The sequence below is a fragment of the Odocoileus virginianus genome, chromosome 2 (assembly GCF_023699985.2).
Source record: "Odocoileus virginianus isolate 20LAN1187 ecotype Illinois chromosome 2, Ovbor_1.2, whole genome shotgun sequence".
NCBI lineage: Eukaryota > Metazoa > Chordata > Mammalia > Artiodactyla > Cervidae > Odocoileus > Odocoileus virginianus.
The window spans coordinates 78,012,157-78,038,615 of NC_069675.1; the positions used below are offsets into that span (position 1 = coordinate 78,012,157).

At 42.0% G+C, this 26,459-nt stretch overlaps 1 protein-coding gene across 3 annotated transcripts in view; it reads left to right on the forward strand.

Moving 5' to 3' along the window:
• The window catches only part of CYRIA (CYFIP related Rac1 interactor A), a 102,349-nt gene extending 81,613 nt beyond the window's left edge, over positions 1-20,736 (forward strand). For 2 of the 3 annotated variants that reach the window (XM_070451458.1, XM_070451460.1), the window contains exons 4-12: positions 3,749-3,870; positions 5,107-5,212; positions 7,412-7,548; positions 8,016-8,093; positions 8,269-8,385; positions 8,474-8,553; positions 9,948-10,074; positions 14,998-15,068; positions 15,221-17,295. In XM_070451458.1, coding sequence (XP_070307559.1) covers positions 3,749-3,870; positions 5,107-5,212; positions 7,412-7,548; positions 8,016-8,093; positions 8,269-8,385; positions 8,474-8,553; positions 9,948-10,074; positions 14,998-15,068; positions 15,221-15,296 — 914 coding nt within the window. In that variant the 3' untranslated portion in view covers positions 15,297-17,295. Of the gene's footprint in view, positions 1-3,748; positions 3,871-5,106; positions 5,213-7,411; positions 7,549-8,015; positions 8,094-8,268; positions 8,386-8,473; positions 8,554-9,947; positions 10,075-14,997; positions 15,069-15,220; positions 17,296-17,462 lie in introns of those variants that run through there. The other variant, XM_070451466.1, reaches the window with a different exon arrangement.
• The last annotated feature ends 5,723 nt before the right edge of the window (positions 20,737-26,459 follow it).

Sequence of the window (26,459 nt, forward strand, 5' to 3'; positions counted from 1 at the left end):
TTGAGCCCTGCCGCCTGTGCCCTGGGGTATGTTCACCGAAGATGTTTGCTTCTGACAAAGCTGGGGGCCACCTTGCTTTGCATCGGCACGGTGGAATGCCGAGAATTCTGCTCTCAGTAAATATCACAGTCCTTCAGCACGAAACCGCCCCCTGACCCCGGTGACTCTAAAATGCCGACAGTTAATATCCACTGTCACTGGGAAATTGAGTCAAAGGAGGATAAATAGGTCCCCTATAAACAAAATGAATACTGTTGAACTTTCTTAATTGATAAGATGGTGCTTTTTCCATTAAAAATTCTAGGCACTTGGAATTCAGCAAATTCTTGACAATAAATGTATGTATTCAAGGTCACAGGGCACATGATACATTTTCATTCTTTCTACAACAGCAAGTCTAGAATAGGGGTTTAAATCATCGCCTGGAGAAAGGCCTGGAGAGGCTTGTTCCAGGGCTCCTAGAAGTGTTGGTTTCTGAAATTGCCTGTGTAAATCACAGGCACTTTTAACAGCTTCATTGTTAGACAGGAACAGTCCAGCTTTCTGTAACCATTTTCCTCAATTTCAATGAAATAACTGGTGATGATTAGAAATTTAGAATGTGATTCTTAGAAGATACATCACTAAACAATTCACTGGCCACAACTGGAAACAGAGACCCACTTCCATCATCATCATTATTTTTAGTGTGTGTATGTACCTTTGACTTAAGATCAATCTTTGTGTTAAAAACAGAAAAACAGAAGCCTTCATTCAGAGTTCCTGTTCACTCAGCAAATGCTCTAGGAGGTTGCTGATAGGTTAAATAGTAACCTTTCCAATCACTAATTCTTCTGGGTCTTTTTCAAGATGTCTCTCCTTGACATCTGAAGACACAATACATTTTAAAAGCATGGTGACCAACTGAATCTCAATTTGGAGGAGGCCAAAAGTGCAGACCCCAAAGTCTCTCAAAGGACTATTCCAGAAAGTAAAATAGCAGCTTTAGAATTAGGAGAGTAACATTAATGCAGTTTTGCACTAATCAAATATTCTATTAGGATGTTAACCACACTGAGGAAACATTGAGGCCATAGATAAATGATGGAGGTTTTAAAAACACGTTAACTAAAGTGTGAATAGCCAGTCTGATTGTAGGTAAATGCATATTATCTTCATGATGATAGTGAGACATGCAACAGTGGTAAAACCGTTTCAGGAGACAAGACAGAGGAGAGGATCTGGAAGTAGTAAGATCTTTATTTTTTCACCGCTTCTCCACACCCACGTTCTCCGTCATATGGTCAGTTTCATCATTTATCCATTGAGACATGACACATTTAGTAAGTTTCTCCAATGGGTAGGGCCTATGGGACTACTGAAGACAAGAATACAGGCCCTGTCTTCAGATAGCTTGGTATTCAAAGACAAGCAGGAAAACCATCCCAAAACAATATGAATTGCTGTTCAGTTGCTAAGTTGTGTCTGAGTTTTTGCAACCCCATGGACTGCAGCAAGCCAGGCTTCCGTGTCCTTCCCTATCTTCTAGAGTTTGCTCAAAGTCATGTCCACTGAGTCAGTGATGCTTTCTCACCATCTCATCCTCTATCGCCCCCTCTCCTTTTGCCTTCAGTCTTTCCCATCATCAGGATCTTTGCATCAGATAGCTGAAGTATTGGTGCTTCAGCTTTAGTGTCAGTCCTTCCAATGAATGTTTAGGTTTGATTTTTCTTTGGGATTAACTGGTTTGATCTTCTTGCAGTCCAAGGGGCTCTCAGAGTCTTCTCCACACCATGGTTTGAAAGCCTCAGTTCTTTGACACTCATCCTGCTTTATGGTCCAACTCTCACATCTGTACATGACTACTGGAAAAGCCATAGCTCTGACTCTGTTTCAATCATTCAGCCCATTTTTCTACTGCCATTACTGGGTGCCAGGCACTGTGTTAGATCCTGGAGATACAGTGTCAAGTGAGACAAATAAGGTCTGAGTCTTACAGTCTTGTGGATCAGATTCTCACTTGTTAGTCCTGTCTCTTCTTTTAGCTGGGGTATCAAAGTGGGGTGAATTATGAACTTAGGGATACGGGCTAAGACCACATGTCACTTAGGGTTACAGGGTCTTTTTCCCATTTGAAAACCGAGACAGACAGATTAGGGCTTCTCCCAGCTGGTACTTTCTGTCTCAGAAGTTTATGCCATTTGTGATTTGAGTCCTCTAGACTCTTAAAGCAACCTGGCCCAGAGGCCAGGGACTGTGCAGCCAACACCAAGGGCTTAATTAATAGCTGGAAAAAAAGGTGATTCAGTTCCCTGACAGAGAAAAGCGGAAAAGCCTAGGACTTGCAATAAGCCTAACCAATTATGGAAGAAAATGAGCCTGTAATGCAGGAGATGTGAGTTTGAATCTTGCTTCGGAAGAGCCCCTGGAGGGGGGCATGGCAGCCCACTCCAGGCCTGGGCTGGAGAATCCCATAGACAGAGGAGCCTGGTGGGCCACAGTCCATAGGGTTGCAAAGAGGGGACACGACTGAAGTGACTGAGGATGCATGCAGGTACCCTTTCATTAGTGGAGTCTGCTGGGAGAACTCAGTCCCTTAGGACTTGGATTTTTGAAAACAGATTTTAGGAGATGACATCTGTCCTCTTCCTGAATTAGCAATGCCCTTGTTTTAGATGAAGATTAATTTCCTAACTAGCCCAGGCAAGAAACCTATTTTATAGGCATTGTGAAATAAATAAAACCCTATCTTTACCACTATTCAACTTCCACCCACCAGCCCTCACAAAATACTCCTGCAGGCAAGAACATACATTGGCCCCAGGAATGTAAACAAGTCAGAATTCATTGAGGAACTAAGTGAATGTCTCTGTGACTGTTAGAATTTGTTCTTCAGTATTTAAGTTTAAATGCATTACTTATTTTTGTGGATAAGTTTCATGGTTAAGACCAAAGGTGAACAGTATAGGAGTCTTTAAAATGAACTCTCTGCACTTCTTGAGTTCATGTTCAAAAAGGAACTCCATTGCTTTCTACAGATCATTGTGTTCTGCAAAGATATATCTATGCAATAGCTCTGAAGGATTAACTATGGAAAATCTTAAGTTTTTTTTAGTATGGAAATATAAGTGGGACTACTTTCCCATCTAGACTCAGATTCATAGATTTTCAGTCACAATAGCTTCTATTAAATATTAGAATTGGATCCCAAAAGGTAATGTTTATTCTTCCTATCACCCAGTGTACCACTTGGCACATAGTATATGTCCAGCAACAAAAAAAAGTGATCTATACAAATAAAGGGGTGCCTACAATGATTCCATGGGCTTCTTAGATAGCTCAGTGGTAAAGAATCCGCCTGCACTGCAGGAGACATGGGCTTGATCTCTGGGTCAGGAAGATCCCCTGGAGAAGGAAGTGGCAAGCCATTCTAGTATGCTTGCCTGGGAAATCACATGGACAGAGGAGCCTGGTGGGCTACAGTCCGTGAGGTCTCAAAGAATCAGATACAACCGAGCAACTGCGCACGCACAATGATCCCAACATGCTTTGTTAAATGTGAGTGAAATATTTGTAACTATTTTGAACTGAGTAATGGCCAGAAGTTCTGTTAGTTTTCATTTCTTAGCACCTTATTATGTTAAAGAGGAAATACCATGCCTGCCAGAGTCACATAGGATTGTCCAGTGGGTAGAATTGAATGCCGAGCCTCTTCCTAGGCTGTTTATAAACACAAGCCTCTGTGTCTCTTGGTTTCCTGTCTGCCTAGATGCCCAGCCCACAGAAGGAGAGAGGGAAATATGGAACCAGATCAGCGCCGTGCTTCAGGATTCCGAGAGCATCCTTGCAGACCTGCAGGCGTACAAGGGCGCGGGGCCAGAGATCCGAGATGTATGCCAATAATAACACTAAGCTGACAACGCCCTTGGTGGAGAAGGGAAACCCACACACGCACACACACACAGCAAGATTAAGTACTAGCCCTAGTTTTTCATAGCGTACCAGGAAACAAGGAGGGTAATGTGTCCTTCAAAAATGTATGAATGGTCCCTTTTATTCGAATCCACTGATCTGAGCACTTAGTGCTGTGGACCATGTAGAGTGCAAGCCATTCTCCCCTCTGACATACATTTGAAATTGCAAGACTCACATTTAAACAATAATTTGTCAATATGTTGCTTCATATAAGAGAAACATACATATGAAATCTGTGAACGGTAGTTGAAATATGAGTCATGAGGTCTGGGTGTATGTGAACTTTCCAACATTTTGTAATGATTTTTGGCAGGTTTCATGACTATCACAAACAAGAGACATAAACAACCTCCCTTAAGGAGCCTGCTTGTCTGTCATCCTGAAATGACGTGTAAGATCAAAATAATAAGTGCAGGAAAAATAAAACAGTGACCAAAACAGAAAAAAATTGGCAGTGTGGCTTTTGAGAGCTTGTCATGCCTTCAAGGCAAGAAACCTCACACTCCTTTTGTTTGAAATAATTAGTTTTGTGGAAGTATCAGCACACACACACATTGCCATCACCATTTTCTGGAAAAAAACAAAAAACAAGACATAGCAACAATAAAATGCCGCTAGCATCATAATCCCCAAACTGCTGAAACCCAGGCAAAACAGCTTTTCACAGAAAGTAGCAGCCTATTAAGAGGTTATTTTTCTACTTAAGGGTCACCATTTAATTTAGGTAATTTAGGTACTATCTCAGACTGTCAGGAATGTAATACATACTATAGAGAAAGGAAAACATCTACAGAATCTGTACTTCATAATGAGCACTAGCTCTACTTTAGAAGAATCAAATGGTCATGGAGGAGATCTGAATTGCTTCCAATTAGACATGAATTTTTTTTTTGCATTGACAATATGAGAAGCAAGTCAAATGACATGGTGTCTCATTGTTGAGCCATTTGCATTATATTCAAGTGCTAAAATCACCATCCTAATTGAGCATCTTGGACAACACTTCCATGATGAACTGATTGAGGCAGTACACGTTAGCAAAAGACAGCAGGAATTTTTTTTTTTAACTCAAATTCTTTCTCAATCTTTAGTCATTTTGACATGGAGCCTACCGCTTCCTTTTAAGCAGACAATTCCATCATGTTTTGGCAGGCCATCCAAAATCCCAATGACATTCAGCTTCAGGAAAAAGCTTGGAATGCAGTGTGTCCTTTGGTCGTGAGACTGAAGAGATTTTATGAGTTTTCCATCAGGCTAGGTGAGTATGTATTTATGCTTTTCATGGCCCTCTTGTAAAGTTCTGTGATGGTGTTTGAGAAAGTAGTAGGAAAAGCTCAGGGGATTGGAAACTGCCCCACATCCACTGTTGTGCATCATCAGAGGCCACTCAGATACAAAAACAGTGGTCATGTCAATTTCTGACAGCATGCCTCAGAGTTTCCTCTCCTGCATTTATTGGCATGTTTCGAGTGTCTTTACTAGTGGGTCTCCCTTTGGTTTTGTTCTCAGCTAAGTCCTACTCTTAACAGTATTACCCTGTCTGATCACATTTCCAAAGGACAGAGAAGTTGGAAAACACATGTTACCTGCTAACCCAAAAAGAAGTTGGTTGGCTGAAATCATGTGTTAAATTTATTTGGTTGGCCAAAAAAAGTTAATTTGGATTTTCCAGATGACAGCACAGAAAAACCCAAACAAACTTTTTGGCCAACCCAATAATATAGCAAAATACAAGAAAGACAAATATAATGTTCTGTTCTTAAGCTTAAAAAAAAAAAAAAAAAACAAACCTCTGTGCAGGAACAGGATGGCTTTGCAGAGGTCAGAGTAAGATCAAGTCTGGTTGACAGTAGGCTCCATGTGACCACCGATATGATATAACCCCTCCCCCAACAGTAAAGCTATCTGAGCTTTCACTGGTTAAAATGTATGATATGTCTAGAATGAGGAAGGGGGGTTTCATTGTTGTTCAGTCATTCAGTCATGTCCTAGTCTCTGCAACACCCTGGACTGCAGCACACCAGGCTTCTCTGTCCTTCACTGTCTCCTGTAGTTTGCTCAGACTCATGTCCATTGAGTTGGTGATGCCATTCACCTATTTCATCCTCTGTCATCCCCTTCTCCTCCTGCCTTCAACCTTTCCCAGCATGAGGGTCTTTTCCAAGGAGTCGGCTCTTTGCATCAGATGGCCAAAGTATTGGAGCTTCAGCTTCAGCATCAGTCCTTCCAATGAGTATTCAGGGTTGATTTCCTTTAGGAAGTGTGTGGTCATGTTTTATTCTACTTCTGCCCATAAGTGGGTACCACATTTTAAGAATTAAACAGAGAAATTGAAGTACCCTGGGGGACTAATAGCCATGATGTTGAGAGAACTTGAAACTGAGACTCCAAGGGAATAGTTCAATGAACTGAACCAGTTTTTCAGGAAGAGCTCCTGAAGACTCTCGGGTTGAAGAGGGATCGACTTCTCAGTTTCCTCAAAGTGTGTGTCTAGACCCCTTGAACTGAAATCAGAAGGAGTCAAGTGTCAGCTCAGCAGACGGAAAAAGATCCACCATCAAGCGGGCTGCCTCAGAAGACAGTGTGTTTCTGTAGATAGAAAATGCTAGTGATGTCCTCAGAAAGAAGCTGTAAAAGGCCTCTAGGGATGATAAAGTCAGCACTAGCGAACCCTTCTATAAAGAGCCAGATAATAAATATTTTAGGCTTGTGGGCTATCCTATTGTTGTTACAGCCACTCAACCCTGCCATTGTGGCACAGAATGAAAATATTAATGAAGCATGGCTGTGTTTAATAAAACTTTATTTGCAAAAAAAGCAACTGTGGACCAGATTTAGCCTGTGGGCCATAGTTTGCCTACCTTTTCTCTAGAAGATTGATAAAATGACTTGATGCCAAGAAAAATATATTGAAGAAAAAGCAGGAAGGAAGGTTTAGAAACAGGTGAGAGTAATGAGACTGTTTTCAGGATAGTAATGGAGGTAGATATGGCAGCAGGTTTGTAGAAAAATATTCCTTGGATTTGCTAAGAGTGTCATTGCGGAGAAGGGCTGGTATGGACCGCAAGTCTCTCCCTACAAAGCAAGCAATTTAACCCATGCATTCAGGGCCACCTCATCTCATCCTAGGTCATAGATGGCTGTCTCATGCACATGATCCTATTTGTGGTTTTCTACAGTGTTAGGATTTGGGACAACAGAACATGGGAGGGTCCAGCTGAGCTTTGGGGCGACGGGTCAGTTCTGCAGTGGAGTCAGCCTTCTCAGGCATGGAGGGCAGGGGGGTTCCTTTTCCTCCTTATCCACACACATCACATTTCACACTGTTCTGGGGGGGAAAGGTGGAGAGGAAACACTCACACAGGTTATCTCAGAATGTCAACTGGGGTTGCAAATTGGGCTTTTTAAAAATCTCTGTGGTCCACCTCAAATATGTATGTATCCCTTTGACTTTTAGAAAAAGCTCTTCAGAGTTTATTGGAATCTCTGACCTGTCCACCCTACACACCAACCCAGCACCTGGAGCGGGAGCAGGCCCTGGCCAAGGAATTTGCGGAAATTCTGCATTTCACCCTTCGATTTGATGAGCTGAAGGTTAGGCCATGTGTGCTTGGACAATTTAACAGATTCGTACTGAGCACCTGCATGTCCAGGTGCTTTGCAGGGCTGTGGGGTGGGGGAAAAAGACTAGGGAAGTAGCTCCTTTCCTCGAGAGACCTGTGATGTGGTGAGAATTCACACTCCTTGTGGTCAAAGTGATTTACAATGGTGGTTTGTATGTGGAAATTCAAAATCTGCCAGATGCAACCAGAGAAAACATCTCAAGTGTCTATTCCTCTTTGGAAGCCAGTGTGCTTTCCCTAAAATCTAGCCTAGGGTAAAAATAGGGTGTATTCTTAAATAATGAAGCTCTGAGTTTATTTTTAACCCAAAGTTATTTTGACTTTTGGGTAACAAAGAGAAGTCCTGGTATCTGTGCAAAATGTAGTGCCTGGACTTCAGGTGTGTAACCCCCCTCTGATGCTGAGAAATGACCTTCTTTCCTCTTTTCTGAACTTCAGATGAGGAACCCAGCTATTCAGAATGACTTCAGCTACTACAGAAGGACCATCAGTCGCAATCGCATCAACAACATGCATGTGAGTCCCTGGATCTCCTGGGTCGACAGCCCCAGGTTCCAAATCTCTTTTAATTTTTGCATCAGGAGGGGCACAGGGAGAAGACAGAGCCTTTGTGATTCATTTTCCAGAGGACACCATTTGAGATGTTGACCATCTCTTTATCACTCGCATCTTCTCATCTTCTTTTCATCAGCTAGACATTGAGAATGAAGTCAACAATGAGATGGCAAATCGAATGTCCCTGTTCTATGCAGAAGCCACGCCGATGCTGAAAACCCTCAGCAATGCCACCATGCACTTTGTCTCCGAAGTAAGTGATGTTGACCAACAAAGTGCCTTCTGCCCAGTTGTGCATAAAAGCTGCTAACAGGCTAACACCCTTTGTGTCTCCCGTTTAGAACAAAACCCTGCCAATAGAGAACACCACAGACTGCCTCAGTACGATGACAAGTGTTTGTAAAGTCATGCTGGAAACTCCGTAAGTTAAATCAGAGGTGTAGCCGTGTCAAAAATTCACGTATCTCTGTAACAATGATGGTGGTGATGACAACTTCTAACGTGTGGGTCAGCACGTCAACATTTCATTATATATTAACTGAATTAATTTCATAAAGAACTCTGGCTCTAGGTGTAGTTATCCCCATCTTAAAGCTAAAGAAGATGAGGCAGAAATTGGTTAACTGACATCTTCCCAAAGATCACATGGCTTGTTAGATGGCAGAATCAAAACTCGAATCAAAGATGCAGGAGAAGTTGTATGCAGATAAAATGGTGGATTAAGTTAAATGACTGAGTATTGTTATAAGTATGTTGGAGAAAAGATTTGAGAGAATATTTAGAACCAAGAGTAGAAGAGGTAAGACTGTTGTAAAAATGATAATGAAAATCTCTCTTTCATGCATGTGGCAGTTTCTTTGTACTTAAATTAGTTGCTAGATTTAAAAAATGGTTGAGTTGTTGAGGTGAGGCAGTATGGTAATGAGGAAATCTTCACTCCAGTGTAAGGGTTCCCCTTATTCTATTTATTTTGTAGCCCCTTCTGTGCCCATTGACAAGTGGTCTGACCTGTCTGGACCTTGGTTTCCTTACCTGATGAGATCATCATAATGCCATCTACGAGGCAGAAAGTTTGGGAGTGCCAAAGGCATAAAAAATGCCTTCTAAAATTTGATGTTCTGTTCAAATGTAAGATGGCATTCCTTTCAGATATTTCATTTATAGTTAATATTTATTCCAAGATGGAAATAGTAATCATCATCATTGTGGGGCCAAGTCAGAATGAAGTTGATGTTAAGAAAGCCTCTAGAATTGGCCTGAATTATCTGAATCATCAATGACCCTGTCAAGGTAAGTGAACAGAACTCAAGCTCCACAAATACTCTCAACCCAATCAGTGGTGTGCAATCTCTTTTAGGTATCTTTGCCAATCTAATTCAATCTGCAGCCTGTATCTTAACAAAGGAAGTTACCCTGACTGGCGACGCAGTAGCTGCTCTATAGAAATGAGCTTGATTCGTTTTCTCCATAATAAAGCCATTATTCTCTATAATCTAGGACAGCCAGAGAGACCTGCTATAAAATATTCATGATTGATGGGCGGGGGAGTTAGGTACGTGATGAGCTGGCTTGCTGAGGGCAGAAGAGAAAAGAATTTACTGCCCTCCAATTTACCTTGTTTTCACACTGGTTGGATAGAGTCAAGGAGAATTATCATCGCCAGTTTCTTTAAGAGCTTATTATAACCTGCTTCTTGCAGGTCTAGGATTGTTCTCAAGAGAGGATTGCAGGAGGCTAAACTAGCCAGTTGTGGATCCAAAAACAAACACATTCTGTCATGGAAGTAACACCTCTGCCATTTCTCGTCTCTTCCAGGGAATACAGGAGTAGGTTTACCAGTGAAGAAACGCTGATGTTCTGCATGAGGGTCATGGTGGGGGTCATCATCCTCTACGACCACGTGCACCCCGTAGGAGCATTCTGCAAGACATCCAAGATCGATGTAAGAATAGTTATGATAGGTGATTTCCCAATAGGGTCTCATGAATGTCACCAAACAGACCTTGCTTCTCTCTCTCCCTCCCCTCCATCCACCCCCCACCAACTGCCCATGAGTGAGTTCTCCCGGTTGCAAATCCATCAAGGCATCTCTCCTCTTAGCAAGAAGTCCAGTCCTGTTCACGGGCTTACAGCAAATGCATTCAACCTCAAAGGCACAGAAGATGAGTGGAGATGCTGATTCCCTCAGCCTGTAGAGGGGCTGAGGGGTGAACAGTCACTTAGCTGCTAGCTGCCCCTTCAGCTTACCCATGTGCCATATACATGTTTATTTGTATATATGTGTCTCAATGTGAAAAGCATCAGGAGATAACTGGATTACAAAACACCATGGTCAAATCCCAAGCAACATTCCGACTTCCTGTCCCATAGCCCAGCAGATGGTACTACCTGATTCTCATGCTTTTCTTGTCCTTGGACTATGCTTGAGCCCTACCCAGAGTGCCCGCCCTCTTCTCCACTGGGGGAGGGTTCCTTTAAGACACTCCTCACATGTCCCCTCATGTGGAGCATGTCTCCCGCTCCCTGCATGGAGCAGAGCCTTGCTTCTCTTCCGGCCCCAAAGTTCCCACCATTTTGGATTTTCTGACAGACTCTGGGGCTTCCCTGGTGGCTCAGCAATAAAGCATCTGCCTGCAATGCAGGAGACGCAGGTTCAATCCCCGGGTCAGGAAGATCCCCTGGAGAAGGAAATGGCAACCCACTCCAGTATTCTTGCCTGGGAAATCCCATGGACAGGGAGCCTGGTGGGCTGTAGTCCAGGGGGTCACAAACCGTTGGACACGACTTGGCAACTAAACAACAAGCACAGATTCTGAGTCTGTTGGCAAGAGCAGAGACCAAGATCTATACACCTGATGCCCACTCCATTGCCTGACAGTGTCTTTGGTCTACAGAGCGTGGTGCTCAGCAGACGCTCCATAAAATTTTTGCTGAGTGAATGAATAGGATTGGAAAACAAATGACAGTGGTGTGCAAGTGATTTCCTGTTGATAGTAGGATAAAGACACTCCTCTCAGCCCAGTGTTTGCCTGCAGCAGCACCCAGTAGTGTATCCCTGTATTAATTTAAAGCCTTCTAAGCACACAATAGGACCTTTGGTACTAACTTATTCTGACACGGCTAAGTAGGGGCATGCACACTCTAGACTCATTCATGCATACACAAGAGCATCTCTGATGCTTTAGTTCTGTGCAGACAGAAGGTCCAGACGCCCAGAGGGTCTGTGAGTCTGAAGAGTATAAGAAAATATATCAATTCATAATGCAACTCGGTTTACTCATTTTGAGGTTCTGACTTCCTAGCATAGCTCGCCATGGTTCTCCATAGAGTCTTTCTTATTTTTAATATAATTGTTTTTATTTCTCAAGAAAATAAATATTTATATAAAAATTTGGGGAAAATAAAGGAAATCAATATACAGAAAATTAAACATATCTGGGTAACCTCACCATGGACAGGTGACCACCATCAATAAGTCACATGTGTTTGTCCCTTCATTTTATATAGATGTTTGGGTGTCTGTGTGTATGTAGTAATACTTAACAGATTAGCACCCTGCTATAATTGCTATTTAAAAACGTATTTAATTTGCATAACAGTATATTACCGAGTTTTTTCCATACCAATAAATATTTTATTGTATTCTTCATGAGGCTTTAACATTTTCATGCTATAGATTGAGCATAAATAGCTCTATTAATAACCCATGAATATCATTTGAATATGGATTGAATTTATTACTCAGTACTCATAGGACATTCTCATTTACCACAGCCATTTGTTAACTTGTCAGAGAGTCAATAATTAAAAATACACTGAGTACCATTATGTCTTGTAGCCCTAACCTTTAAAAAAAGCTCGTCCTTGCTTGTCACTCACTGACTCTTTCTGCGGAGGCTGTAAACATTATATGATGTTAGTTCTAACCCTCCCCAGGCATGATGAAGTCTGTTTGTTCATGTCGGTCTCACTAAGAACGGCTTGCTTGTATTGAAGCTCACCCATGTCTCTAAGACAGTTTCAGATTTACAGAGCACAGTATGTATACTATATAATGGGCCATTTTTCTCTGATGACATAAATGCTCTCCTTCCGGATATCAGTCTGCTTCGAAGTCAGCAGTTACAGGCACAGGGTTTATAAAGAGGGTATCAGCATCAACTATGAAGAAGCAGATAATGAAGTAGATCCTGTCCCCTGCCCTTACAGAGAATGTGTTCTGGAGCCCAAAATGGAAGTGCTGAGCTCTAGACACCCAGATGAGGGAGAAATTCCTTCTGTAGAGAGGCAGAGAAAGAGGGCGATGTTTCAGGTGGATCTGGGGGATCTTACCAAGTGGATGGAGAGAAGGAAGAGTGCTCCAGGCAGAGGATTCATCCCAGCAGAGTCATCGCGGCCCAGAGGGAGGTTCGTCATTTAGAGAACAGATGCTGTAAATGGGTGTCAGGGATGCAGGCTGGAGTGAGGTGGCGTTTTCAACTGATTTCCTTAAAACTACACGGAGCAATCCAATACAGTCACTCTTTAGGCCCAGTCTCAAGCCCACACCTCACCCAGAATCCCAGACCCCCACCTCCTCTGGACACCTGAGGTACGGCCGGCCTCTCAAAGGTTCTCACTTTCACACAGACCTGCTCCTCCTCTTGTGCTCCTGTCTCAGGTATTTCACTTCCTTTCAACTTGGGGTCAAAGCCAAACCTGCGGTTTTTCCCCAGAACCTAGGAACAATCTTGTTCGCTCTTCACCGTCACACCTCCTCAGACACCCGAGTCCTGTGGCCTGGACCTCAGCGCGTCCTCTCATCTCGCCCTGACCCTCTGTGTCTACTGCTGCTCTCACACGCTCACTCACACACTCACTCACACTCTCCCTCACACGCTCACTCACACCATCACTCACATGCTCACTCACACCATCACTCACACCGTCACTCACACGCTCACTCACACCCTCCCTCACATGCTCACTCACACGCTCACTCACACCCTCCCTCACATGCTCACTCACACGCTCACTCATACCCTCCCTCACATGCTCACTCACACTCTCCCTCACACACTCGCTCACACCATCACTCACATGCTCACTCACACCGTCACTCACACGCTCACTCACACCCTCCCTCACATGCTCACTCACACTCTCCCTCACATGCTCACTCACACCATCACTCACATGCTCACTCACACCGTCACTCACACGCTCACTCACACCCTCCCTCACACCATCACTCGCACGCTCACTCACACCCTCCCTACACACTCACTCACATGCTCACTCACACCCTCCCTACACACTCACTCACACGCTCACTCACACCCTCCCTACACACTCACTCACATGCTCACTCACACCCTCCCTCTCAGGGGCTCCCACTGGCCCTCCCATCTCCAGCTCTGCCTGCCCAGATCCCTTTCAGTATTAATCACATTATTAGATTGTTGAACACCTATCAAGAATATTTTCCACAGGTCAAGGCCTCGAGTCCTGAACATATTGTTAAACGCACATTGAATCTGGTCCCGACTGCATCTCTGACTGTGTCTTGTAATTCACGCCCCAGGCATTCATCAGCCTGAGATCGAACTAGAAATTCCCATAGAGTGTCCACCACACCACACTCCTGCCTCTTTTCTAATCTGTGTCCCTATTTCTCCCCGGGCACTTTTTACAAGAACACATATCAGAGGATGATAAGGAGCTGTTTGTCTCTCTTCTCCCACTGGACTCTGAGCTCTTGGGAGAGGGACTGAATCTCTTCATCCTGTTCTTGTCCTCGTCCTGCACCTGTGACAGGCATCTGATTTACCACAACATTCTTTTTGGATGAGTCTAAACATACCCCCAAATGATTCTCAGCCCTGTGCTTCTGGCTGCCCCCATCAATCCAACAAGCTTTATCAGGTTTTTAGGAAAAAGCTTTCAACCTACAAGAACATTTTCTAAGTGACCATTGTGAGAGAGGTCCGTAGTACTGTATACTATCAGTGAATGAATATCTGTGAGTTTAAAATGACTGACTATATTCTTTCCAGAAGGATTCTTCCTTTGTGAAAAAAATTCCCATATATGAATAACATAATGTGATCTATTAAGATGCAGATTTAGCTTTCATGTATTTCCCAAATGATGAATAAATTATATTTCAAGGACACAAAAAGCTAAGAAACTTGCCCAGGTTTATGAAGATGCTAAACAAAGAAGGATGGATGAAACCCAGGCATTCTGCCTCCATGTGCTTCATACTCCTAACTATTGTCCTTTATTGGCCCTCTCCTGGCCTAGGGAGGGAGACAAATTAATCTGAGCACTAAAATCTCTAAGGTTCTCTGAGAAATGCCAGTGTGCTATCAGGGATACAAATACTTCTACCTGGTGAAGGTAATGAGATCAGAAGAAGCTTCCTGGTGTTGGTGAGCTCTAGCTGAGTCCTAAAAAATTTTTTAAAGAGATTACCAGTCAAACAACTAAAGGAGGAAAAGCATTCTGGGCAGAAGGATGGTGTAAAATGATCACGTTTGCAGTTCATTTGGTCAGCCTCCCCTGAGCACAGACTTAGAGAAGCTCTGCTCTTGGCTCTGGTGTCCAAGACAAGAAAATCAGTCTCAAGTCTTTGTCCCCAAAGGCCAGACACAGAAGACATTCAATTGTGGTATAATATGAAAACTGACACAGACGCTTCTAGAAACCCACAGAAGCAACTCCCTGGCCCGACGGAGGAGGAAGGTTTGTTGGTCATTTCAATGTTTGGTTTCTATGAGCACAAACAATGTGGTATTATTACAGGTAGATGTTGTTATGGACAGATACTATGATGGGCAAAATTGCTAAGATATTAACCAAATCTTGTTCTTTCTCTTCCTAGATGAAAGGCTGCATAAAGGTTTTGAAGGAACAGGCCCCAGACAGTGTGGAGGGGCTGCTGAATGCCCTCAGGTGAGCCTCAGCCCTGTGGCGCAGCAATCCTTCAGATCCACTGCTAATTTAGATGCTGCCAGGGTCCGAGGGCTAAAAACACCAAGCTTAACCTCTTACGTCTGTTAACACATGTTGAGGTCAGCCCCATTTTTATCATCCCCTTTTCACAGATGGAAGAAGCTGAAATTTAGAGAAGTCAACTCACTTGGCGAAAGTTTTCACGACAGATGGCTGAGCCGAGATTAAACCCAGGTCTGGGTGACCCTGCAGGTCAAAGACCAGATCCTGGCCACACTGCTTTGTGGTTGGTGGGGACTTGTCAGGAGAAGAAACCTCCTGGGTGTCACTTCCCCCTCCACCCCTGATCCCCAGACCTGGCTGCACATGAGAATTATGTGCACAGCTTTTGCCAACACAGGTGCTTGGGTCCAACCCAGGCCAGATGAATTTTAATCGCTGGGGTAGGGGCTCAGGAATCCATTTCGGGTTTGTGGGTTTGTTCTGAAGGTCCCTGCATGAGGCATCTGTGCAGTTGCCAATACTGAGAACCCTACTCCCCTGTCTAGATGCCCCTGTTTCTGGCCAGTGCTCCTGACAGCTTCCTCTCTGGTCCCGAGCCATGCTAAAGCATGCTCTTCCCAAGGACACATGCACTTAATCCACTGCAGGGGCAGGCTTCTTATTTGTTTAGCTGTGACACATCTATATGGTTTGTTGAATTGTGCCAATCGGATTGCCATCTGGAAAAGTTTATGGTCCCTGCTGTCTTACTCGTTGTTGATTTCCCTCTGTTCCTCTCAATACCATTCATGTAGTGGATGTTCAATAAGTGGAATGGAGCAATGAACCTCTCTGATGTACAACATGTATGTTTCATGCCCTCATTTAATCATCACAAGTCAGAGTGGTAAGATCTATTATCCCCATCTAATAAAGGAAGAAATTCAGATGCACATGACACGAATAAATTATACACTGAGGCTGATCCTTTTTGGTGCAGCTGCTAAGTCACCATGCTTCAGAACAGATGTGGCATTAACCTAAGAGTCTTTCAGATCCTGTGGGTAAACCAAGGTTTTTCTCCATTGGTGCTCATTTCATAGAAGGCAAACTTTCCACACTCACTAAGAAACCTTTTGGCTTCTGATTTTTCTTTTAAGATTTTATTTTTTATGCAGACCATGTTGTGTTAAATTCATGACAATATTGCTTCTGTTTTATGTTTTTTGTTTTTTGGCCACGGGGTGTGTGGGGAATATTGACTACCCGACCAGGGATCGAACCCACGCCCCTTGCATTGAAAGGTTGACCACTGGACCATCAGGGAAGTCCAGTGTCATTCAGTTAAGCAAGGCTTGGAGACCAGGGCACTGTGATAGACTGCGAGTTCCATCGCGTTCTTGGCATTTTGTGTCTCCTCTAGGCACTGTGATGAAGTCAGAGGGTACAGACTTTTGAGGCAGCCAGACCTGGATCCACATCAGAAACCACAAATTGTTCACAAATCATGCATTGTTACATTTGTCATCTGGAATGGGTCATTTAACTTCTCTAAATCTCAGTTTGCTCATCTGTAAAATGGAAGTAATAACCTGTCATGCAAAGAGTTAGTGTGAGTGTTTGTGAAATAAAAACTTCCACAGAGTGCCTAGAACATGGTCAAGATTTTATTAGACGTTCATTCTCTTTCCCTTCCTTTTCATGACCTATTTCTACACCAGTTAATGTGAGGATGCATACTACACCACTTTTGTTTCCTATATGGATCTGCCTTAGTGCCCCCTTGTGGTGGGAATGAGGATAAACACTCTCACAAAAGGAGAAAACAGTAACCAGTGAGTTGGATAATGTTGTCATGGTGACTCAGTGCAGGAGATGTGGGTTCGATCCCTGGTGGAGGAAATGGGAGCCCATTCCAGTATCCTTGCCTGGGGAATCCCATGGACAGAGGAGCCTATGAGCTATAGTCCATAGGGTGCCAAAAGAGTCACACACGATTTAGCAACTAAACAACAGTGTTGTTATGGGCAAACCGATCTTTTAATATCTGTGACTCAGGAGCTGTGCCCTAGATGGCCAACAGCCTGCACTCAAGCACGTGAAATCTGTCTCCCTGGAAAATGAGATTGCTTGTATCTCTTTAATGTAATTATTTGATTAGGTAGAAGATCTATTTGTTTAATAACCAAAATATAAACTTCTTTAGAAGGAAGGATTGAATATTAAATCTGACACTAATTTGGAACTGAAGTGTGACTCTTTGTGTAAAGAACGGATGCCACGTTTGATTTCTAAATATCAGCTGTGCCTCTCGAGCTAAAGATGAGCTGACAACTCCGATGGAAGCTGTCTCAGAGCTCACTGTTTGCACACTGTTTGCACGCTGACTGCCGTCATTTTCTCTCCACCCAGGTTCACTACAAAGCACTTGAATGATGAATCGACTTCCAAACAGATTCGAGCGATGCTTCAGTAAAGCCTTGCTCAGTGAAGAGGATCTTTGAACTGACCTCAGAAGATGTATATGTTTACATAATTTAATACAGATTGATGTTAATACTTGTGTATTTACATAACCGTTCCCTTCTTGTCACTGAAATATATGGACCTTAATTTGTATCCTGACTGACTCAACCCAGAGATCATAAATTGACTGGAGAGCCTTACCTTCGATGTCTAGAACAAAAACCCCTTCTCCAAAAGGCAGAATTTGGAGACGTTGATCTTTGCTACTGGAGTTCCTTACGCCTGTAACAATCAGAACTTCCCAACAGCTTTTGGTCATGTTTTAATTCTAGATGTGTGATCTTTCTGGGAAGTATAGTTAGAGAAACATGAAGAGTTTGATTTCCTGGGTCAGCCCAGCTACAAGAAACACAACTGTTATCCTGACAGAGAGAGAGGGGGAATCCCAGAAAAGAAAAATGCACGTGGAGATGCAAACCCCAGTGTCGAATTCAGCACACCCCCTCTCTTTCCTCAGATGGCACAGCACCCTTGCAACTTTTCTGTTTGCACCTATTTTATTTATCAGCATTTTCTCTTCCTGTTTTGATTTATACCCGGTAACGTTCCCTTTTCATTTTTCAAGAGGAAAAAATCAGCGTGTTTGCATCAGTTTGTGGCAGAGAAGGGAGAATAGAGAGATATGCTCTTGTGACTGGGCTGGTGACTGTCGTGGAAGTGGGGACAGGTGGGGAAGAAGGGCATCCAAGCAACAGTGACAGTCATCTCTCTGCTTCAACCCTCTGTCTCCAGGATCAGGGAAGTGGAACTCTGGCTAAAATTGTGGGTGAGGTTGCTAATATTCCAGTTGTCTGTGGAGCGCTAGGCACACAACTCCTCCTAATAGGAGCCATGGCCTCTGGGGACCATTCATGTGGCAGCAGAGATCTAGCTAGACCTTAACTAGTTATCAGAAAGCTTGGGGAATTTAGAGGGGAGATTTTTATTTTCTGGTTATCTGATATTTAAAAGACAGCTCCTCCAGGACCTAACTACCAACTTGTTACAATGTATAAACTCGGGCCTGAGTACTGGGATTAAATCCTAGACTTGTTGATTCAGAGTGAACTTGGAAAATTCACTTAAATTCTATGTGTCTCACTGTCCTCATCTATAAAATGGGCAAATAAAATAGATAACCTCCGATACTCCTATAAGACCATGAGCCAATAAGAAGACTGACTCTCACATCCTTCGTTTGTAAATAGAATCCGGTAAGCATCACCCCACCTTGCCTTGATGATTAGCGATATGACAAGGGTTATTCTGTCTGCAGATCAGAGTTTAGAGTGGAATCTTGGAAAACTTCTATTCTGGTCTCCAGTGAGAATGAAGTCAAACAGCATCACCCCTCTGTAGGACTAGAACCCAGGATGCCTCATTCCTGATTCCATGTCCTTTTCTTTTCACCACGTGGCCTATGCATACATACTATAGGGTGATATTGGACACTTTTAAATAAACCTTCAACCTGGCCTGTATAATTGCTTGCCTATTTCTGATGGAAGCAGAGAGTTGCCCAGGGAATGATAATTCCAGAAGTTGGGTTTGGGTATATCAGAGTTTGATGTCATTGTCCCAAGGAATGAGCTGTCACACCATTACTTTCTGGATTTTGGTGGCCAGGTGGTAGTCCCTTGAGTCCTCTTAAGAATAGGAGAGACATACTTAGGTTTTGTTTCTTTTTAATAAATCCATTCAGTGGCAGAATGGATTCCCTGGTCTATATCTAAATGTCAGTCAGTCAATATAGAGAGGAAAAGCCCTTTTCCTTAGAGCTTTTCAAGCTGAACAAGTACAGCTGGTTGGATGAGGGTTCTGTCATCATAACAGAAATGCACTAAATGGCTTTCAAAGACCTTTCCAAACCTAGGGATTCTTAAACCCTAGAGGAGTCCAGAAGTTGGGATAACACTGGGTGAACAAATTCATTAGATACTCAGCTTCTTTTACTTGGAAGCCACCTGTTGTCTTTGGGCAACAACTTTCAAGACTAGAAATGTAAAAGTACTCAGTATTTATTGTAATGGGGTCTATTTTCCTCCCATATCAGACAAAGGACTTGCAGAGTAAATGGTTGAGCGCATTTATAATTTTTAATTCGACCTTCTCACAAGTGGGACCAAACATATGGGGGGAGAGCTGCTGGCCTGCCCCAGTTTAGTCAGGCCACCTTGTTTCAAAGCCGAGATTCATCAGTACATGGATTCTCAAAAGCCCAGGGCCTGAACTATTGCTTCTGGTTAGCAGCAGGACAGGTTAACTGAATGTCTGTGATCACTAACAGGTGATGGGCCTTGGGTCCACTCCAGAGCTATAGTGGGAGACAAATTCTTTTAACAGACTGTCCTTCAGGTGTCTTTGAACAATCACATTTTTGTGTGCTGCATGCACGTGTGTCCAGGACCCATGAACTGGGCAGGGGAAAGTGCTAGCCACGGTATCCATGTCAATGTTAGCTATATTTCATATTTGCGGTCTCATAGTTTTCAAATAAAAGTGTACTCCATTACTCAGATATTTATTTTTGGGCAAGTGACAAGGTGAAAATTACATTTCTTAGATGCACTGCTACTTTGGCATTATAATTTTGTTCTCAGAAACCTTTTATGTGCCACTAGGCATTAGTTAAAAAAAGAAAGTGACAGTGTTTTGAATTGTGGTGACCCCTTGGGGCTGGAGTTTTAATTAAGAACCAGAAAGAAACTCCTGGATACTATCCTTTAACTATTAGTTAATATCATGCTTCATCGGTCTTTGCTCCTAGTCATCACCATTGTATCAAGATATTAATGGTAAACTGAGGTTTTTAATACATTACCACATTTAAATAACAATAATTTCATGCTTCCTCAAAAGAAAAATGAAGCTTACTCAGTCTTGGGATCTAACTGTGCAGTAGACATCAGAGACTTCTCATTCAATCTTGTATCCCAGACAGCTACAAATTTTTGTAGATGTTAATAATAAACATTGGAATTTTGTCTTAAAGAAACAAAAACTTTGGAACCCAATGTTCCCACTACATCTATAAAGGCTGTTGCATACACAAAGCTGTTTAAAAAGTGTCATATGTTGTTTGCTGAAGTCATTGTCATTTTTTTGCCTGCTTTGCCTCTTTTTGTACAGAAGTTTTGAGTGTGAAATGAAAATTAAAGTTTGGTACATATATTTAAAAATATACTTCTTTTATATGATGTTCAAGGTTGAGTGGGTAATAATCACACAGCCATAAGAACTTGCTGTGCTAAGTGTTAGTCACTCAGTTGTGTCTGACTCTTTGCAACCCATGGACTGTAGCCCACCAGGCTCCTCTGTCCATGCAGTTCTCCAGGCAAGAATACTGGAGTGGGTAGCATTCCCTTCTCCAGGGGATCTTCCCAACCCAGGGATCAAACCCAGGTCTCCTGCATTGCAGGTAGATTCTTTACCATCTGAGACACCAGGGAAGCTCTAGATGCTTGCTGCACATAAATATTTGCTGAATGTCTGCTCTGGGGATCAGGAAATCACACCAATTGCCTTCACCTCTCTAAGCCTCCATTTCTTCATATATCCAAAATCTGAAACATCCAAAATGAACTCCTCTTGGTACCAGCTGTATTTATGCACTTCAGCAAAGACCCCCATTATTTAAAAAGGCATAAACTACAGAGATGCATGACATATCTAGAGATGCATGAGACCTACTTATTCAAGGATGCTAAGAAGTAAAAGAGCATTTATTTGCTCTTTTATTTTTTCTCTTCAGTGGTACTTTCTGGGTTTGGCAAAATTAATAATAACCTATTCCATAAAAGCACGTTTTTCAGGCAATTTAAACTCTAAAGCAACTCTCCTAATGATCAAACACTGAAACTTTTCTAGAGCACTACTTTTAATCCCTGAACCTCTTAAGCTGATCACCTAAGAGCTAATTGTGTGTGTTTTCAGTGGGTCAGAGTCCCCAAGAGAGACTTTCCATGAGTCTATATACAAAACACAAAGGGAAATGAATAATTTTTCTGTAAATTGACACACAGGCAAGTTATAATGGACAAAAGCTGGAAAGAAGGAAAAAGAAAGGGGCCTTTGAGAGTGAAGAAGAGGAGAGAGAGAAACCCTAATTAAATAAATGCTGAGAGTCAAAAGACATGAAAAAAAATGAGTAAGCATATGTGTGATTGTCAAAAGGAACACAACTGGTGAGGAACTGCACATGCCTTATACCAACCAGAAATTTGGTTGTTAATCAGAGTTCTGGAAGGATGGTAAAGGAGGGCTCAGCTGATACATTCCTGAAACCTAGTGAATATTTGCAATCAGTAGTCCATACCTGATTTTGTGCTTTATCAGTTACCAGTTATTCAGTTGCTGAGTCGTGTCCAACTCTTTGTAACCCCATGGACTGCAATATGCCAGGCTTCCCTGTCCTTCACCATCTCCTAGAGTTTGCTCAAATTTATGCCCATTGAGTCAGTGATGCCATCCAACTATCTCATCTATCATCTCCTTCTCCTCCTACCTTCAATCTTTCCCAGCATCAGGGTCTTTTTCAGTGAGTTGGCTCTTCGCATCAGGTAGCTAAATTATTGGAGTTTCAGTTTCAGCATCAGTCCTTCCAGTGAATATTCAGGGTTGATTTCCCTTAGGATTGACTTGTTTGATCTCCTTGCAGTCCAAGGGACTTTCAAGGGTCTTCTCCAGCACCTCAGCTCAAAAACATCAATTCTTTAGTGCTCAGCTTTCTTTATGGTCCAACTCTCATATCCATACATGACCACTAGAAAAACTATAGCTTTGACTACATGGACCTTTGCTGGCAAGGTGATGATATTGCTCAATTATCAGTAAGCAGACAGAACTTCTAGATGTTTGCTATTTGAAAGGTCTATAAGGTTAATTAGTCATCACAATGTAAATGACCAATTAAATAATACTGTATAATATTGATTGACTTATATAAACTATTTATATTAAGTGCATTAATATATCCAATACCAAAATCCTGGTCACTGCTGATTACCTCCACCCTGACTGAGTACACCTACACGTACCTCTTACTCAGTAAATAGAAAGGTCTTGGCCATTCTGTCTGCTCCAGCTCAAAGGTCAAATTCCAAAGAGGGAATTTTTCTTCCTAGGTCTCATCAAGTTCCTAGGGCTGTATTTTTACCACTCTAGCTCAGCCCTTGACTGATGTCCCAGAATTTCCTTTAGAGAGTGTCTTTTTGGCTGAAAGTTCTTGTAAACTCAAGATAGTCTTTTCTGTATAAAATGTTCCAGTTTTTGCTATCAAATTGCACATTTCCAGACTCCTCTTTCTCTCTGCCTGCAATTTTAAATTGTCCTTGTTTGCCCCACAACAGGCTTTTTCTCAAGTCATGAGCTATATTTTATTAACATCCCTAAGGCATCCAAGAGCTAAAGTCTTCAATATTGTGATTTGAGAACTGGTAGTTCTAAAAGGCTTCTTAGACTTTGAAGAAGCTTATCTCTAGAAATTATCAAAAGCACTTGGAGGAGGCCATAAAATTCTTTCCTTCCAAATTTAAATAGATTTAAAAGGATTTTTTAAGTCCTTTATGTGACAGAAATAATGCAATCATTATGGGGAGAAGTTATAAAGGTGGTGGTGCTACATGTGAATATGAGTGGGAAGGATGCTAAACCTCTTTTTCAGTTCTTAATGGATTTAATGTATTTGATGCTAAATATAGGCCACTGCACAGCAATTTAAACTATGTGTTTGCTAGAACACTTTCTAACACCTTACACAAAAATAAACTCAAAATGGATTAAAGATCTAAAGGTAAGACCAGAAACTATAAAACTCTTACAGGAAAACATAGGCAGAACATGCTCAGACATAAATCACAGCAAGATCCTCTATGATCCACCCACCAAAGTAATGGAAATAAAAACAAAAGTAAACAAATATGACCTAATTAAACTTAAAAGCTTTTGTACAATGAAGGAAACTATAAGCAAGGTGAAAAGGCAGCCTTCAGAATGGGAGAAAATAATAGCAAACAAAACAACCGACAAAATATACAAAGCAGCTCAGCAGCTCAATACCAGAAAAACAAACAACCCAATCAAAAAGTGGGTCAAAGAACTAAACAGACATTTCTCCAAAGAAAACATATGGATAGCTAATAAACACATGAAAAGATGCTCAGCATTATTATCAGAGAAATGCAAATCAAAACCACAATGAGGTATCATCTCATGCCAGTCAGAATGGCCACCATCAAAAAGTCTACAGACAATAAATGTTGGAGAGGGTGTGGAGAAGAGGGAAGCTTCTTACACTGCTGCTGGCAATGCAAACTGGTGCAGCCACTATGGAGAACAATGGGGCGATGCCTTAAACTGGAAATAGAACTGCCATATGACCCAGCAACGCCACTGCTGGCCGTACACACCGAGGAAGCCAGAATTGAAAGAGGCACATGTACCCCAGTGATGTTCACCGCAACACTTTACAATGGCCAGGACATGGGAGCAACCAAGATGTCCATCAGCAGACAAGTGGATAAGGAAGTTGCAGTACATATACACAGTGGAATATTGCTCAGATATAAGAAAGAACACATCTGAGTCAGTTCTAATGAGGTGGATGAAACTGGAGCCTATTTTACAAAGTGAAGTAAGTCAGAAAGAGAAACACTAATACAGCATATTAACACATATATATATGGAATTTTGAAAGATGGTAACAATGATCCTATATGCAAGGCAACAAAAGAGACACAGATGTAAAGAACAGACTTTCGGGCTATGTAGGAGAAGGTGAGGGTGGGATGATTTGAGAGAATAGTATTGAAGCATGTATATTATCATATGTAAAGTAGATGACCAGTGCGAGTTTGATGCATGAAGCAAGGCACTTAAAGCTGGTGCTCTGGGACAACCCAGAGGGATGGGAGGGGAGAAAGGTGGGAGGGGGGTTCAGGTTGGGGGGACATATGTGCACCCATGGGTCATTCATGTCGATATATATGGCAAAAACCACCACCATATTGTAAAGAAATTATCCTCCAATTGAAATAAATAAATCAATTTTTAAAAAAATAAATGAATTATGTGTTTTATTTGTCCATTAGAAATTTAAGTTCCTGTGGGCAGAAAATGTGTCCTAAAGAATGTGAAGCTCAACTTAGTTCAATAACCAGTAGATGTCTGCAAAGGGGAAACTCCAGGGTCCTGAAGGCTGAGTGTGCTGAAATGAGAACTTGAGAATTAATTTCTACAGCTCACAGCCATCCACAACCACAAATTACTGGACCCTCTGGCTGGTCAGCTTTATTCCTGGAGGAAATTTTTACCTACTTGTCAGGTTTTTTTTTTTCTTCTTTTTTTTCCATTTATTTTTATTAGTTGGAGACTAATTATTTTACATCATTGCAGTGGTTTTTTTCATACATTGAAATGAATTAGCCATGGATTTACATGTATTCCCCATCCTGGTCCCCCCTCCCACCTCCCTCTCCACCGGATCCCTCTGGGTCTTCCCAGTGCACCAGGCCCTATGTAAACACAGAGCCTGCAGATTGCCGCAGATATGCCAGGAGTCCAGCTGAGAAATCAAGCTGTTGTCTTGATCAAAAGTCAGAGTCATCTAGTTCTGACAAAGGCAAGCATACTAGTCGGATTAAGTCTTGCTCAGTCTGGTGCTAGGCTGTTACTCCATCAGAGAGTTGAGCTTGAGGCAGAGGCAGAAAGGCAAGAGAAGCAGTTTTCAGTAGCGAGACAGATCGGTTCAGCACCTTGGATAGCAGCCTATGCTTGTTGCCCTGGCTGTCCACAGCCATGGATCCTGGAATCTATAAGCCCTATTCGTTGGTTCAACTTTATTTCTAGAACTCTGCTTATCAAAGACAATATGCTATTCATAAAATTAAATATTTTTGGCAGTTGGAAAATAATTTTTCCATGATAGGAAATTCTGAATATTAAATAAGAAAGTAGTTTTGGAAATGTCCATATAGCACCTTGCCTTTTCATATACACAATACTTTTAGATTCAGATCAGACTCATACTAATAAATCTTTCTTCTTCTTTGTCCCCACTCCTCCAGCTGATAATTAAGAGCTAACAAGTACACTTTTTAAAGAAAAGATCTGTCAAATTCTCCTCACTTCATTTAGCTTTGTTTACACCATCTCTTCTTTAGAAGGTCACTAAGTCTTTACATTTTCCTTCCTTCAACTCATTTTGCATACAGCTAACATTCATATTTCTGTGACATAAATTTGACAATGTCTGGGCCAAATTATTGCCTTTATCATGTTCCTTGAAATATCTTCTTGCAGATGCTAATTGGTATTCCATGGAAAGAAAATCAATTTTCAAGTACTTGTGGAACAAGTTTAAACAAATTATTTTATCTACTTATTCTTTTTACTACTAGAATTTTTTGTTCACTGTAGATCTCCACAGGAAGGAAAAGCACATGATATGTAGCAATTCTCAAGTGTATTTGTCTACAGAACTCATATGCCACAGAACATCTATGGTTTCTCATGGACATTAGCATTCTGCAGAAACACTGTTTAAGCAAACCCAAGAGCTTAACTTTTCCATCTCACTTACCTTCTATCAAACATGCATCTCATTTCCCCATGCTATAAAAAAACATTCATAATTTTCTGACATATGTATTTTTTCATACTTATAACACTGATAATAATGTTGTTCCTTCTGCCTGAAACTCTATTTCCCCTACTTTGTCTTGTGAAATCCTGTTCATGCATTTAAGGCATTGCTTCAGTGACTCTTGGTCTTTGACTATTTCCATGCCTTCCCCAAGCAGAGTTAGTTGCTCTTTCCTACATGTTCCCCTGTTCCATTTCCATTACACCAGTTTCAGATTTAGGTACTGCTGGAGAGATCAGTGGTGAGCACCTGTGCTTAGGTCT